This window comes from Thunnus thynnus, chromosome 3 (assembly GCF_963924715.1).
Source record: "Thunnus thynnus chromosome 3, fThuThy2.1, whole genome shotgun sequence".
Taxonomy (NCBI): Eukaryota; Metazoa; Chordata; class Actinopteri; order Scombriformes; family Scombridae; genus Thunnus; species Thunnus thynnus.
The window spans coordinates 21,106,634-21,121,776 of NC_089519.1; the positions used below are offsets into that span (position 1 = coordinate 21,106,634).

General features: G+C 39.4%; 1 protein-coding gene across 3 annotated transcripts in view; it reads left to right on the forward strand.

The window, feature by feature from the left end:
* ctnna2 (catenin (cadherin-associated protein), alpha 2) overlaps nucleotides 1-15,143 on the forward strand; it is a 337,564-nt gene that overhangs the window by 179,505 nt on the left and 142,916 nt on the right. The window contains exon 1 of one of the 3 annotated variants that reach the window (XM_067584712.1): nucleotides 10,024-10,108. The exons of the other annotated variants lie outside the window; for them this stretch is intronic. Within the exon in view, the coding sequence (XP_067440813.1) occupies nucleotides 10,064-10,108 (45 nt within the window). The 5' untranslated portion in view covers nucleotides 10,024-10,063. Of the gene's footprint in view, nucleotides 1-10,023; nucleotides 10,109-15,143 lie in introns of those variants that run through there. 3 annotated transcript variants of the gene reach the window in all.

Here is a 15,143-nt window from a genome sequence, read left to right on the forward strand (position 1 = left end):
GATTGATAATGTCCGTTCTAATTGACCTACATGTTAAACTTCTTTGCCAAATAAATTGCAGTGTAGTGTTGCTACAGGATATACTCTCAGGTATCAGGTCAGTGCCATGTATTAAAACATCTGTTAGACAAGAGATTTAAGGAAACACCCATCCAACTCATCTACCACACACGTGCTCACCGCACCACAGTTGAGCCTTTATACTGAGAAAAGAAAGGCATCATGCTGTCTGTTGACTTACCTTTGGGACAAAGTAAGGAATGATCAGCAACTGTGATGGAGTGCATCATAATATAGAAGGCTTTGTTTTCAAAGCCAGTAAAGGAAGTGGGACCTGCATCGTGTTCCATCTCCAGCAGCTCTACCTGTTATGAATGATGCATTTGTGTACAGGCTTATTGAATAAACTCAAGCTCAAAGTGGATAACACTCCACTGCACTGCAGACTGTCAAACTGTTGCTGTGGATGTGAGGGATACGAATGAGGGAATTGTCTCTGTTTCATTATTCTTTATTTGCTTTTTTTGCATTTCTTATCCAAACCTCCTTCTGCACACAAACTGCTGCAGGTGACTGTAAACATTAGGCATATGCAGCAAAGAACGAGTCCTCTGGCTTCACTTTTGCCCTTTTTCTACAGGTCCTTAAGGCCCAGTGTGTGGGTGGGACTGTCAGGAACTGTTACCTCTTGCAGAAATTGTGGCCATGAAAGTTTGATGGGGATTCACATAACATAAATTGTTTTGGTCAGAGCTACGCTACTGCCACCTACACTGAGCTGGAGAAAGATGCATGTCTGTGTGCATAGTTGTATGTTTTGGTGACATTCCTTAAACTGAGGGCCTGGTCATTCATTCTTTTTTTTTTTTACAAATTTATTCAAACTTAGATTCACAGCGGAGCCTGTCCCAGTCCATTAACCAACACAGTCTCAACAACTCTTTTTGGCAATGCAGACTCTCTAATTTACTTGACTTGCTTGTCTTTAGTCTGAAGCTGGAAAGGGGAGCAACCATGTTCACACCACCTTATGATTATATGCTGTACTAATATGAATACATACAAACTCTACAATGAAAGGCTGAGGCGAGATGTTCTTTGTAAGTGTATGTCAAAGTGTGTCATTATCCTCATTAATGACATCTTTATAATACAGCCGGTTTAAACAGCAACACATTGCATAAGTGGACATGTATGACAGCACCATACTGGCTCTGTGCTGATGACTATGTATATACAGATATGTATGAAAAATGAGCTCACATTCATGGTGAAAGGCAATACATAAGATGCCAAAATTGAGGAAGAGGCAATTTCATGGCCTCTACTTTCTACTAGGAATGGTAAGAAGAGATAAAGCTGGTATTAAATGAACTCTTCCCCTATCAACTGTAATGAGAAAACATGAGAAGTATGTCGATGTTGTCTAGTCTTCGGTGAATGTGTGCTTTTGAGAAGGGCACTACACAGACCCTTGGTGCTGCTGGAAACGCTGTCAAGAGCACCCGTGGCCTAGATGATGAATCGTTCCTTTAACTGTGACCGATGCTGCCTGTTTTCCTCAAACAATGGTCCAGTGTTGCAGTGAGGCTGGGATGTTGACTACATAATGGCAAGTGATGTATTATATATTGGAAAGCAGCAGGGAACATGCTGTTTTCACCCATTCTCTGTGACATCTATGCAGAGGTCAAGATCATGAGAACTTACCCCAATTGGTAGCTTTTGGATAAGGCCTGGGGCGTCAGACTGCAGTTGACCCAGTAGGTCAGTAATTCCATCTTTTGTGAATGGATGCATTTACTCTCACTGTTTCAAACTATTGCTGGTTTTGTTCTCAAGTCAGACATGATATATACACACACAGTGATGCAGTGTGTGGACAGCTCTATTCGAACCTGCAATATGAATTTATGCCTCCACAGAATACACAACTAGGTCACTGTTTCCCTTCTGATCTTAATTATTTAATAATTTTCAATTTGAGAGTGAAATCATCTTCAAATTTGACCTAATCTTGGATGTTGTGAATGTAAACCATTTGTGGTAATATTTCCCCCACACCACTGATAATCTAATTCACTATATAGTACCAAACATTGTATTAGTTGTAACTTTATAATAGAGGGCCCAGATAACTTTTTCAAACCACATACTGTATTATTTATTATTTATTTGTTCCTCATTCACAAGTATTTAGTTAACTTTTGAAATTAATATTTAAATACAGTTTTATATTGTATTGTGGGCTACTACTTAGTGAACAGTGTGCCAATAAACTAGTAATACATTAGCCACAACAGCTTAAATTAGCTGCAGATTTGAACTCTGCTTGAAATTAAGATAGCAAAAATGAGCTGGTACCACACCCAGGCCAGGCCCATGTGCAGTAAGTCCTCTATTCAGACTTTTCCATCCTTTCTCCCTGGTCTACATTTTTTCATTACAGCAAAGGAGGACAGGATATTAGTCTTCCTCAAGGGCCAGGGAGGGAACTGTTAGTCGCAGAGCAGAGAAGTGTTGGCTATAAGGAGATGATATGGAGCCAGAGAACCATGTAGCTTAGGGTGGGGTTTGGGGTGTTCGGTGAGTAACAGTGAGCTGTAGTCAGCATGCTTCACTGTAGAATTATTTAAAAATAAAAAAAGGACAAATCTATACTATTTTAATGCATAGTATAATGCTGATGTGATGTAGTTTCAGCACAATCTTGCAAAGTAAGGCTAATTACGATGTTATTGGCCGGTGTTATATGTAGTCTGATCAGAAGATGTATGACCAAACAGATGAAATAATTCAGTTACTGTTTGCTTGAGAGGTAAGTACAGTAGATGTTAAGTGGGGTTTGTACAGTTGCACCTAGATACATAGAAAGATTCTACATCATTCACATAATAATGACAGTCTGCATTGCACAAGGACAAACAAGGACAAGTACCATGCTGCAAGTCAACAACTGTTAACACAAGGCTAAACAAAGAAAACATTTTTAATAGAAAATATGTAGGTGTTGACTGAAAAAGTGCTTTTCTCACATGTATGTAAAACAAGTTCACAAGTTTTAAATTACACCACAACTTGCTATTCAATACCTTGTGACAAAAATGACTTAGTTTTACTGAGGTGTGAAAGAAAGAGGGAGTAGGTTTATAAAATAGATCACTTCCTGTCACTCTTGTATCTGTTATTTAAACATCAGTAGAATTATTGAAATCTCTATTTCCTTTTGAATATTGTTGTTCAACAAAAAGAACGATATATTAATGTGTACACCATACATGCAATCGGGCTGCCTGTTTATCGTCTGTTCTCATTGGATGCAGGATTTTGTCTGTCTGTGTGTGTGTGTGCTCTGTGGGGGATGGTGGACAACCTAAAAACTGAAAGCAGCCAGGGTGACCTAAATCAGGAGAGGTGATAACTCAGACAGATAGCTGGAGATTACCCAGGGATCAAGAGGCTCAGTGGCCTCTCAAACAACAATGACTGGAGAGCATATCCCTTCTCACCACCCCCTACAGAGGCCCTTATGGCTGGTATGGACCAAAACATGCATGTCAGTAAACTCCATAAAGCAGATTTATCAAATGGTTGCTTTTCTGTTTAGTGGACAAAAGAGCAACCACATAATTCTCAAAATGTTCTTAAGAGACAAAAAACACTGTAAGCTCATTTTGTGACTAAAATATGCTTTTGTTGTTGGGGTTTAATGTCCAGATACAGTACTTATTGGTTCTCTTAATGCTGTATAGTGCAGAATTATAGGATTTGTGGCATAGCAACAGTGTCTCAAAGAGGGTGTTTTTTTTTCAACAATCATTTGGTAAATGATTACAGCTATTGAATTACAGTTCAGTTTAATGAAATGGCTTTTGTGATTTGATTTTGAGTCGTGTGTCCACGAGGCCAGGAGTCTGTACATGTGTGGCTGTGTGACTGCAAGGACACGTGTTTCAATGAGATGGCCTAACCATTAATTCATAATTGATTGATGAGTCTCCTACACTTTGGTCAATAAAAAGCCTATCTTCTCCTCAGTATATCTGTGAGTGTGGGATGTATTGGTGCGTGGGCTTGTGAAAGAGGGGCAAGAGTAGAGCTTATAGGACTTGATGTTTCAATCCCTGTGGTAAGTCGGCACTCTTGATGTTGGCAGTGGGATTGGAGTGGTGAAAGGGAGGGTAGGTACATCATCGGGGTCATCAGGTGGGCATCCTCCCTCTTTGACGTTTCTTTGATAAGCCCATGACATCTCTAGAGGGCTCAACGGTGTTGTCCTTCCTTTTAATCCTAAGCCAGTTGCTGCTTTTTCTGCTGCATTTGACAAGGACTTGATTGCTTGTTGGAGGGAGCGACCCCTCACCCCCATTTTCTTCAATAAACTGATCGTAGATGTACCAATGAATCCCCTGCATCTCACTTCTACAGGGAAATTTTGCTCTCCCATCCATTCTGGGCAGCTTCAATTGCCAGTTTAGAGTACCTGGTCTTTTTCCTCTCATAAGCTTCTTCAACACCATCCTCCCTTGGTACTGTTAATTCTACAACGTATGTCAGCTTGGCTGTTCTGGACCACAGGACCATGTCTGGCCTTTGTTTGGGGGAAAGCATTTGTGGTGGTTTGCCTCTGTTCCAAGATTGATGCCAGCTATCTGAGAACTTGGTTATACTGCCAAGTGTAACACCCTTGAGTGAGGCTTGTAGTGCATTCTGTTAAAATGTTATGCCTTAGTGATGCAGGTGCTTGACAAAGGGAGCAAGCTTCTCCCAACCACTGCTTTAGGTTCTGGAGTGTGGGTAGGAGGTCATAAGTGGCTCCGATGACAAAACTTAGCTGAGATCCCTCCATCCCCCAGATGTCATGCCAGCTGAGTTTCCTCTTTTCCAGGCTCTCCCAATAAGTCCATTGGCTCTGCTTGGCCATTGATACAGACTTGGCGTGTCACTCTATCTGCTCCTGTCTTCTCACCTCCTCCACCACAAGCCGTGGTGTTGCCTTGTGTCAATGTTGCTTTGTGCAATTGAGGAGCTTTTGGGACAGGCCTGAGACCAGCTCTCCCATGTTGGACTTGGCCAACCACATCCCTGAAGTGAAGAGCAGACTTAGCACTCTGAACCGCTTCAGATGGGGTCCACTTCCTCCCTGTTGCCATGCAGGGGGCCGCTGTTCGAATAACATTATCTTCAGATTCAGTGAGGGTCATGACCAACCTTGCTTTGGTGCAATTGAATTCTTCCACAAGACTTGCAATTGGTAATTCCAATTTGCCATTCCCGTACAGTGCAAGCAAGCAAGCAAAGTTTATTTATATAGCACCTTTCACAGACACCAGTCACAAAGTGCTTCACAGTCAAAGAAAATAAAATCAAATACAATCAAAATAAATAAAAACAAAGACACCAGTGCAACAGTACTAAAGCATCGTGGAAGTCCAAGCCACTGTTTCACATCATCACTCAGCTTTTCCACTTTGTTGATGGGGATTTCATACGCAGTTAAAGGCCACATGAGTCTTAGGAGTATGCCGAAATGGAAGCACCACAGCTTGAGTTTTCCCGGTAGCAAGCTCTTGTTGATGCAAGCTATAGACATGATGGTATCCTTTTTTAGTTTTTCAAATTGCTCGGTGTCCTTGAGCTTTGCATCATACCATCTGCCCAAGCTCTTCAATGGCATTTCTGAAATAGTTGGGACAGGTATTCTGTCAATATGAAATATTTGATCTGTGACTTGACCTTTGACAGTGGAGACACTTCTGCACTCGCTGGGATTGATCTTCATCCTCGCCCATGTGATGTTTTGATGAAGCTTTTCCAGAAGTCTTTTGGTGCAGGGGACAGCTGTCATCAGTGTTGTTTTCACATCGGTGGTAACCACAGACCAAATTGTAGCCATTGTTCTCCCGCAACAAATTTTGAGGCTCTAATAATGAACTCCATTGCCACAGTGAAGGCCAATGGGGAGATGGTGCACCCTGCCATGATGCTTATTTCCAGTGGTTGCCAAGCTGTGGTGAAGTCTGATGTTGTAAGACTAAATTACAGATCCTGGAAGTAGTGTTTTACCAGATTTATTACTGTTGCAGGCACCTGAAAGAATTCAGAAGCAGTCCACAAGAGGGAATGACGAACTGATCCATAGGTGTTGGTCAGGTCAAGGAACAAGACATGCAGATCCTTTCCTTCTTTATTAGCAGTCTGGATTTGATGCCATATGATGCTGGTATGTTCACGGCATCCCGAGAAGCCTGCTATGCCAGACTTTTGGATTGTCGTATCAATGATATGGTTTTGTTTCAGATACTTTTCAAATCTTCGCGCCAGCACTCTGAAAAAGATTTTTTCTTCTATTTTCAGAAGGTTTATTTGGTGAAACTCTTCAATGGTGGATGAATTCTTTTCTTTTGGGATCTGTGCTCTGCCTGCTCTTTGCCAGGTTTTGGGGATAACTTGCTTTTCCCATGCAACCCTCATGTTTCTCCAGAGGAGTTTCATAACATTTGGGGCATTCTTGTAGACCCTGTACAGAACACCGTTAGGGCCTGGCGCAGATGCTGACCTTACTTTACTCAGCTTGGGAGTGGTGATGTCAAATTGATGTTGTGGGGGTGAGATTGGTTCTGTAAGCAAGAGGTTACTCACTGATTACTTTCTGCTTTGTGTCATCCAAAGAAATAAAACCATTTTTTCAGGATATTTAGATACATCTTTTCCATTGTCAGTATCCTCACCTTTTACTCAAAAATGCCTTTCTTTTTGTGCTGGAAAGATATACTTTTTTCAGTTGGTTAAAGCTGAGTGAATACATAAGTATCCATGAAAAAACTGAAAACAGGATTTGACCTGAGAGAGCAACCAAACGTGCATCTCCATTTATCTGAAAATAAGAATGTAACAGCGTCTCTCGCTCTAGAAAAACAAATTATCTTATGATCTCCCATTTGCAACACACACTTAACAGCATAAATGCAGTTGCAGAAAACACATTGTGGATGTCTTTAGTGCCATTCTTAAATACATTTTGAGGATGATGGTGGGGGGTGTTTGGTGAGGATCCATGCTTGACTGTAAATTATAGGGGGAGGGGGTTAGGTAGCTCTAGGCAACACTTGCTCCAGGGACCATCTGGTTGTATTGGATTTTGGCATTGTTCACTTTCTGTCCTCCAAACCTTTAATTCGCTCCCAGGCTTTACTGTTCTTTTTATCTCATGTTGAGTTTGCAATTAAATGATTTTACCTGTATAATGTTTTGTATTGCATACTTGTTTATTGTAGTTCATTAAAATGCACGGGTACAGTACAAGAAAGAATTATATTTATGAAAATCTCAGTGGAATTGATTGATTATTAAAAGGAATTGTAAAAAAGCATTATTTCTTAGAAAATGTAAACGGCAATGAGGTGACTTTTTTTGTTTTTGTTGTGCTTCCTTAAGTTCCTTTAATTCAGCACTGGTATAGATATAATATTCCTGAAACCACCAAATCAAATATCAAAAGCAGTAATCTCTCAGCTACACTAACATCTCTAACCATCTCTTTTTTTGGCATCTGTCACTCAAACTTAACTATAGGTCGTTTTTGGGCAACTGACATTTGGCCTATTGTGTCATTTTTCTTGTGAGGACAGCCTTATGCCTTCAGATCTTGAAAGTTGGCAAAGAAAGATAAGGAAACATTGTATTATTGACTTCAGGAGCAACTGGATGTACATAGTCATCTAGTCAGAAATAGCATCAATACAAACAACCTGAATAAAAATGCAGAAGAGGCATACTTATACATAACCATGAACTCTACAGCTGAATGTTCCTATTGCTGTATTTGTGAAAAAAAACCCAACAGATTCTGAGGTTATTTGTCCCTATATACTGTAAAAGGGTTGGCATTAGAAAAATCACAATTCTGAAGTCTTGTGCAGCCCAGCACATCCCCTTTCAGGCTTGAGAATGCAAGAAACACAATAGACTGAACATTCAGTTTCTTCTCTTTATAAATATATAGAAGTGTCCTTGTATCAGCGATGTGTGGATTTGATGAAACTGCTGCTTAAAAGAGAGTTATTTTGGGTTTGCAAGCTGCATACTTTAACCTTTAGAGTGTTGAATGACTAATTGGATTTAAAGGCTTTTTGTAAAGGAGTAAGAATATCCATGTGATGCTGCTCAAATCAAATTGTGCTATTGTTAATTTTTTTATTGTATAATATTAGCATTAGTGAATTTATAGATGTTTTGAAGGAAATTATATATTCTCTTCTCTTCTCTTCATAAAATATTAATATAATGGAGTCTATCATCCTGTGTTCCTTGTGGGTGAGATTAATTCAAGTATGGAAGATGTTTGCACTCCCAGAGTAGCTGGAGTATTTACAGTGCAGTTTGTCAGTTGGTTGTAGTCCTTTAGTTTATATACATATCTGAGCTAACTAAGGTTTGTAGATTTGGTGAAATATATCAATGCATTGGTGGATTCATCGATTCAGTTGTGAATTCAAATGGAAAGTCCTCAGTTTCTGTGCAATTTTTAATAGGGTTCACTTTTGAAAATTGATCTTGATTTGCACTTAAATAGAACTCATTAAAGGCATAACTGGAGTTTTTTAGTTCCTGCAGAATCTTTGCTGAACTTTGATAGCAATTAGCCCGGATGTTCAAATATGTTCCTTATGACATATATGTCATCATTTCCTATTGCTTTTTGGATACAAAATGACAATTTTTCAAAGTAAATATTCGGTAATCACTGTCCATCTTTATGTTGATTAGGCTTAGTAAATGAATAAATTACTAGAAATGGGAGTATTTCTCTTTAACATCTTGTGGGTACATTTCCTTTTGAGGCTTCATGACAAAGAAGAGAGCTGCTGTTAGATATTTAATGGTATGTATTCAAGGTTCTTGACATTTTTTAGTCAAAATAATCGAAATATATTATATATTCAAATGTTTGGTGGCATGGGACAAATATTTAAGAGGGCCATATGGCAGCTTTAAACAGTTCTTGAAATGTCAAAAAAAAGATGTCATGGATCTATTTTTTTACTGTCTCTCTCCTTCTGTCATACTTCCAAATACAAATACACACACGGACACACATGCAAGGCCAAGCAAGAAACGCATACTGGACCAAATACTTTCTCATCAAACATCCTCCCATTGTCATCGAGGACCCATGGGTTTCATTAGTGCCAGCTTTAAAACAACAATTCTCATTCCCACTCCCACACTCTAGTCCCAAATGCTTTCAATGGAGGAGGAAACAACACTTGCCTGAAGGGTACGTGCATATGAAACTCCACAAAAAATAGTGTCATTTAAATTCCACACCCTTATTTTGACAGAAGAATCACAGTGTAACGTGAACAGTTTTAATGTTAATTTACCTTTTTTCTCTTGTGCAATGTAGTTTAGTGACAGTGCTTATCATAGGTAAGATTACAATTTTGCTATGTAAGGCAAATTCAGGACCAAACCAACTGATTTGATGAATTTAAGGCCAAAAATACAGGGATTGCCTGTAGGGAACAAAGTAGGGGATCACACTGGACAGTTTTTGTAATTGTTTTCAGTGAATCTGAGGGTTTTGTATGCTGTTTATGCACCCAGGGCTCCTTGCTTTTATCCACCAAGCACACCTTGCATGTTTTTCAGGAACGCCCTCAGCACCCCAAGTTTAAAAGTGTTCAACTGTGTACAGAAAAAATGGCTTGCATCACCACCAATCAAATGAAAACATGAGGCAGGCCTTTCCCCTGGCTTTATTCTTCTGCAACAGACCGACTACTGCAAACGAGGACAGTGAGGAAAAGTTGGTAGTGGTTCTTTCTGGCCACCCTGTTACAGCATGAAAGAAAATTAGAGTAAATGGCATCAACTTTGCAGTCGTGACTGAAATGCTGTTTTTCTTCTCCTTTCAATTAGAATGACATTAACAAATTTAATAGCAAAGCAGTGGACATCAGCTCACAGTGGTTGCCTAGCAACAGTATAACAACAGTTTATTTGTATATTGTTACAAACCTGGCTCAGGGCTTGCAACAAATGAGAGATCCACACACTAATGAAAGGTGCAAAAAGATATGCAAAAAGAGAGAACAAGAGAAAGGTAAATATAGAGAAACAGAGAGGGCCATCACAATATGTATTCACTTATTCATTTTGTTTGTTCCAGTTAAATACAGTGTTATGTAACACAACACAATCTTTAATATGCACATGCATGTTTTTCTTTTCTTCTTTAATGATTTAATTTCTTATACATTCTTATACTTCAGGCTTTGTGCTGCTTGTTGGAAGTTTTCAGCAAGCCTTTAGGGAGAGGGGGGGATGAGCTGGATCCAGGAATCCCAGCCCAGGAGGCTTACTTATTCAGTATTCTGCCAATGTGTGATCCTGACCTTACTGTTGCATGTCCTTGGTGCATGCAGAGCGCAGCAAATGCCTTTTTGGGGGATTGCATGCTCCAACCCATTTTAATGTGCCTTTTCATTCTCAGCACACCATCACTAAGCCCCGCAGCAGGGGCTCAGAGCCACCATTTTGATTATGAGAATGATTGAATTAATGCTCCTGAAGTTGACACTTAATGGATTATGGTGGTCAGAATTGTTAAAACACATGAGGCAGATCTGTGTAAAGACACCCTAAACCCCTTTATTTGTCACACTCCCAGGGAATAGGTTTTAAAGTCTAACCTTGCTAATCTAGTGCAAAGTCTAACCTATTGAAAATAAGGTCTAATACAACGCTGTCTAATACATACAGACAACAAGCAATAGTCCAATCATAAGGGACTGGATGTAATACATAAAGAGTAAAAACTGTCAATAGCACACCGCTGTAGTGAAGAAGTCAATATTAAATTAATGTGGTTTCTTGTACGACAAAACAAATATAAAAGGTTAGTGCAGCAAATATTTGTAAATAATACATTTTCTACTCAAATTCTGATTTTGTAGTAGCCATTTCATCAATCTTACAAATTAGCAGAGCTAACTTTAGCATTAGAGTCACTGGAGTTTATTATATATTCGTCCTTTTTTTTCTTTTTTTATGTAAGCAAGGAAGCAAATCTGTGTTCACCTTTTGTTACAGTAGCTTTCTGACGATTACTCTTATTTTCAATACAAAGACTTCACCATTCACCTCTGTTTGTGTTTGCCTGAGCACACAGCAGTTGTATCACCCTCTGCTTTCCTGCTATGCTCAACAACGTCCAGTGCATCCTGCAGCTGGTATGGGCAAAATAACCTTAGACCTTCATGCTCGTCATTATTGTTTTCACACACAGTAATGCTCAAAGCTGCAATATGTTTGATTTCTATCTATTTTCATTTCCTTAAACCTGGTTTTCTTGTCTTCTGCTGCCATATTCTTCTCTTCAAATGTCATTACAACCTAACACTGTGGGAGGAGGTGTATTTGGATGTATACAGCACATGTACTTTATATATACTGTATGTTTTTATATGAATTTTCAGCACTCCCTACCTTGCTTTCTCTGCATTCCCACAGTTCAGCTGGCCGTTCTGGCTCTATCAGACCACCTAGAAGTTTGCACAGCAAAGGAATAAGAGTGAAGACATACAGCATTTTGTTTTAAATCATACCTTTTTACCTCTTTAATGATGTAACATGAATTATTCTCATTTTGTCATTAACATACTTGGTGTGAAAGTGGAGCCAATTGGAATTTGTAATGCATTAACTAAAAGCAGTATTGATGTCACAAAACTTTAGCTTCAGTGATCTGATTGCAAATGTATTTTGTTCAAAAAGTTATTAGGTTCATTTTCAAAAGTTATTGGATTCATTTTCCACCATAATATGTAGAGCCTGGTTGTGCATTGAGAACTTTCCTATCTAAAGCAGCCAAGAGGGAAAATAATGGCATATTGACTGAAATGCAGCCTCATATTGCAAGGTTGACATTCACCATAAATATACTGTATATTTCACTCATTCAGTCTTAAAGTGCCATCCATTGAGTGGCAGCAATGCCCAAACAGATGTGAATTTATACACTAAATTTAACAGTGATTGATTCTCTAAGCTTTCTTACCAGCCAAGAGAAAAGCCCTGATTTATACACATTTACCAAATTAGCTCTTTTAGTTTTTTTAAACCTATATCACAGTGATATCCAAAGGAAAGAAAACAGAGAATAGAAACAACAATAGCAAACTAGGACTATGTGCATACACACATATAACCATCAATTCCAACATTAAAACAACAAGAACGTGTAAAGCAAGACAGAGTTTGCCTGGGGCCCCCAAATCACTAAATCCACCCCCGTTGATGTATGAGTGTTTTCTTTAACGATTTACTTTAAAGATTAGAAATGCTGCTTTCAGTAATTGTAAACGTTTCCATGGTGAACTGTGCCTTTGTAATACAGTTTCATATTTATGTATGTTTGCTGCCTGCTGCGGTCCCATTTCTGCTCCTGATAACCCATGCGGTCTGGAAAGATTGTAGCATGCTGAGTGCACCAATTTCTCCAGCAATCTCTCTTGTATAATTGTAGAAATAATTGTTATTAGTGATAGTATATTTCTTAGTATTCCCTGTTGTTACTTTCCTTAGTTGTGAGTCAGTAATTCATGCCTGACGAAAAACGAAGCTGTGCGCTGCGGAGCAGCAGCGGACCGTAGCTCCACTCTCTGCTATGTTCACATTTTAGAGAATGTAATTAATATTTTCCTCATTAATGATTTATTATTTCAACACCCGTGACCCATCCGCTATTAATCAGAATGTTCATTTTTATGATCCGACCAGCCCGATCCGCGGATTAACTGCGGTGCCTGCTGATATAACTGCAATCCACATATCACTACTATCCATGTACAAGCTATGTTTAATAAGTGTTTAAGACTGCGTTTATAACAAAAAAAACACAATAATATATTGGAATTGTCTAATTGCTTTAGCTAATATACTCACACACAGTCAGGGCAGCGTTGTGACTGAGGAGATACATAGACCGATGCCGCGGGAACATTTCAAGTCTCGAGCTGAGTAGTCAGCCAGTGATAGTAACTATAGTAAAAGCATGAGAAGATGCATTCCCTTGTAGTCAGCGCTCGGTTCAGTATGTTGTTTGCTAAGCGATAGTTTAAACAACAACAAACAGAGATCTTCCCCAGGATACGTACTGTTCGTCCCAAACACATTTTCTACCATCCCCGGGTTAACGGGACACCGTTAGTCTTGAGCCCTGAGGGGGGCTGTTATCCCTGTACAGTATACATTTGGTAGACAGAGACATTTGAACACACTGAGGCACCTGGGACAGGTCATAAGTACACAACACAGTTTGTAGAGATAGCAGCACTCAAATTCATACCAGCAGAGTTTAGAGTCCACTTTTCTTCAGAATGATAAAAGAAACTCATGCAATACATTATAAAAAACATACACTTGTCTCGGGAAATGTCAAAAATCTAACCTGTGCCCTGTAGTGAGCAGCAGTGCTGACCAGTCAACCTTTGGCACTTTTCTTTTTCAGTTTGTGTGAAGCAATAGCAACAATGATGTGATCAAGCATCCTTTTTCACAACTTGCTTAGATTGCACAGAAGCATGGGAGTAATATAAACATATATATAGACATGTAGTGTTGCGCTGCATGGCTGGCAGATTGGGGTACCAGTGTCACAGTTGGCCGTCACAGCTCTTTGTCAGCACAATCTCCCAATAAAAGATCGTCTTTCTGCTTATGCTCTTTTCGCTGTCGACTATGATGGCTGTAGCAAGTTAGACATTAAACGCACCGTCAGTTTAACTACTGTACGGTACTGCGGGCTCTTTGGTCTATGCAATGCAAACACTCCATTGTACTCTGCCATAGGCTGTCTAATCTCACAGCAATCTGTTGCTTTCTCAAACTGTCTGCTTGGCCCTGAAAAAAGTTTGTGATCCCAAATTGGGTGTTTACATTACATGTAGCATTGTCGCATGAGAGAGTACAAAGACTTGTTTAGGACGAGAGAAGGACATTTCTCTTCATTTGATAACATTAAAAATAAAGTTAGACTTGTTGTCGGCTTCCTGACTCGTTTTAAAAAAGACGAGAGAAAAAGAGAGAGAGACAGAGCGCACACCATCGTCATATTACAATTATTAATCTTACATAGCCACAAATAGATACATTACCTCATTGTTATGCTTCCTGCAAACAGCTGTTTAATAAAGAAAAATAGTATTTAAAACAAGTTGAGTCTTTCTTTCACTCGCAAAACAAATGCACATGCTAGCCAGCTCAAGATCTTTACGACACAAGGCGGTGGTGCTTATGGGAAATGCAGTCTTCATTACGGGAAATATTACCACTTTTGTCCACAGGGGCCACCAAAATCAACACAAAATGAAAGTTCTTTGTTGTAACTTTAAATGCAAAGGGATATATTTTAACAAGCCTTTTCTTTTCTCTCTGTCTCTTTTTGGCATTCTTTTCGGATCCATTGGTCTTCTGCCCTGCATTTAATATGACAGGTAAGTCCATCTTTTGTATTTACTTTGAATCCTCTGGGCTGGATCAGCTTGTATGCATTGACTGTCACAGTGAGAATGTTTAGCAAAATTGCATCTGAAGTATTTGTTGCACCGGGGATGCATTTTAGCTCAGTGGTTTTGTAAACAGTGAGCACGTTCCCTTTGCTCAGCTGACACTTGGAGAATGGGGCAATTCCATTTATGCAGCCAATCTCATTGGCTACTGGAGAGATGCCAATCTGCCCTCACAGATAGGGAAGAGAGAGGGGGCAAGGAGAGCGGGTAGAATAGCATTTATTCATCCTGACACTGATCAGATAAATGGGAAATGATAAATGCTGTCTATTTTTACTTCCCTTAACCTGTGTTAACTTTTTATTCAAAAAGAAGCTCCTACAGTTTTGCCGTGCCATACCTTTGAAATGCTTAATCAAAGTTTTGTTTGGAATTTGGGTTTTATGTGAGGTGATCTGGCTACGGATAATGAAACATGATGCGGTTGTTCTGATGACTCATTTAGCATAAGTGGTGAATAAGCTGAGCTGATGTCTGTCTGCTGGGCAAAGGAGTTGACAGTCATCAGCTAAGAAGGCAAATAGGCATTGTCTTGAAATCAGTTCCCAGTATCCCCGCATTTTTTAG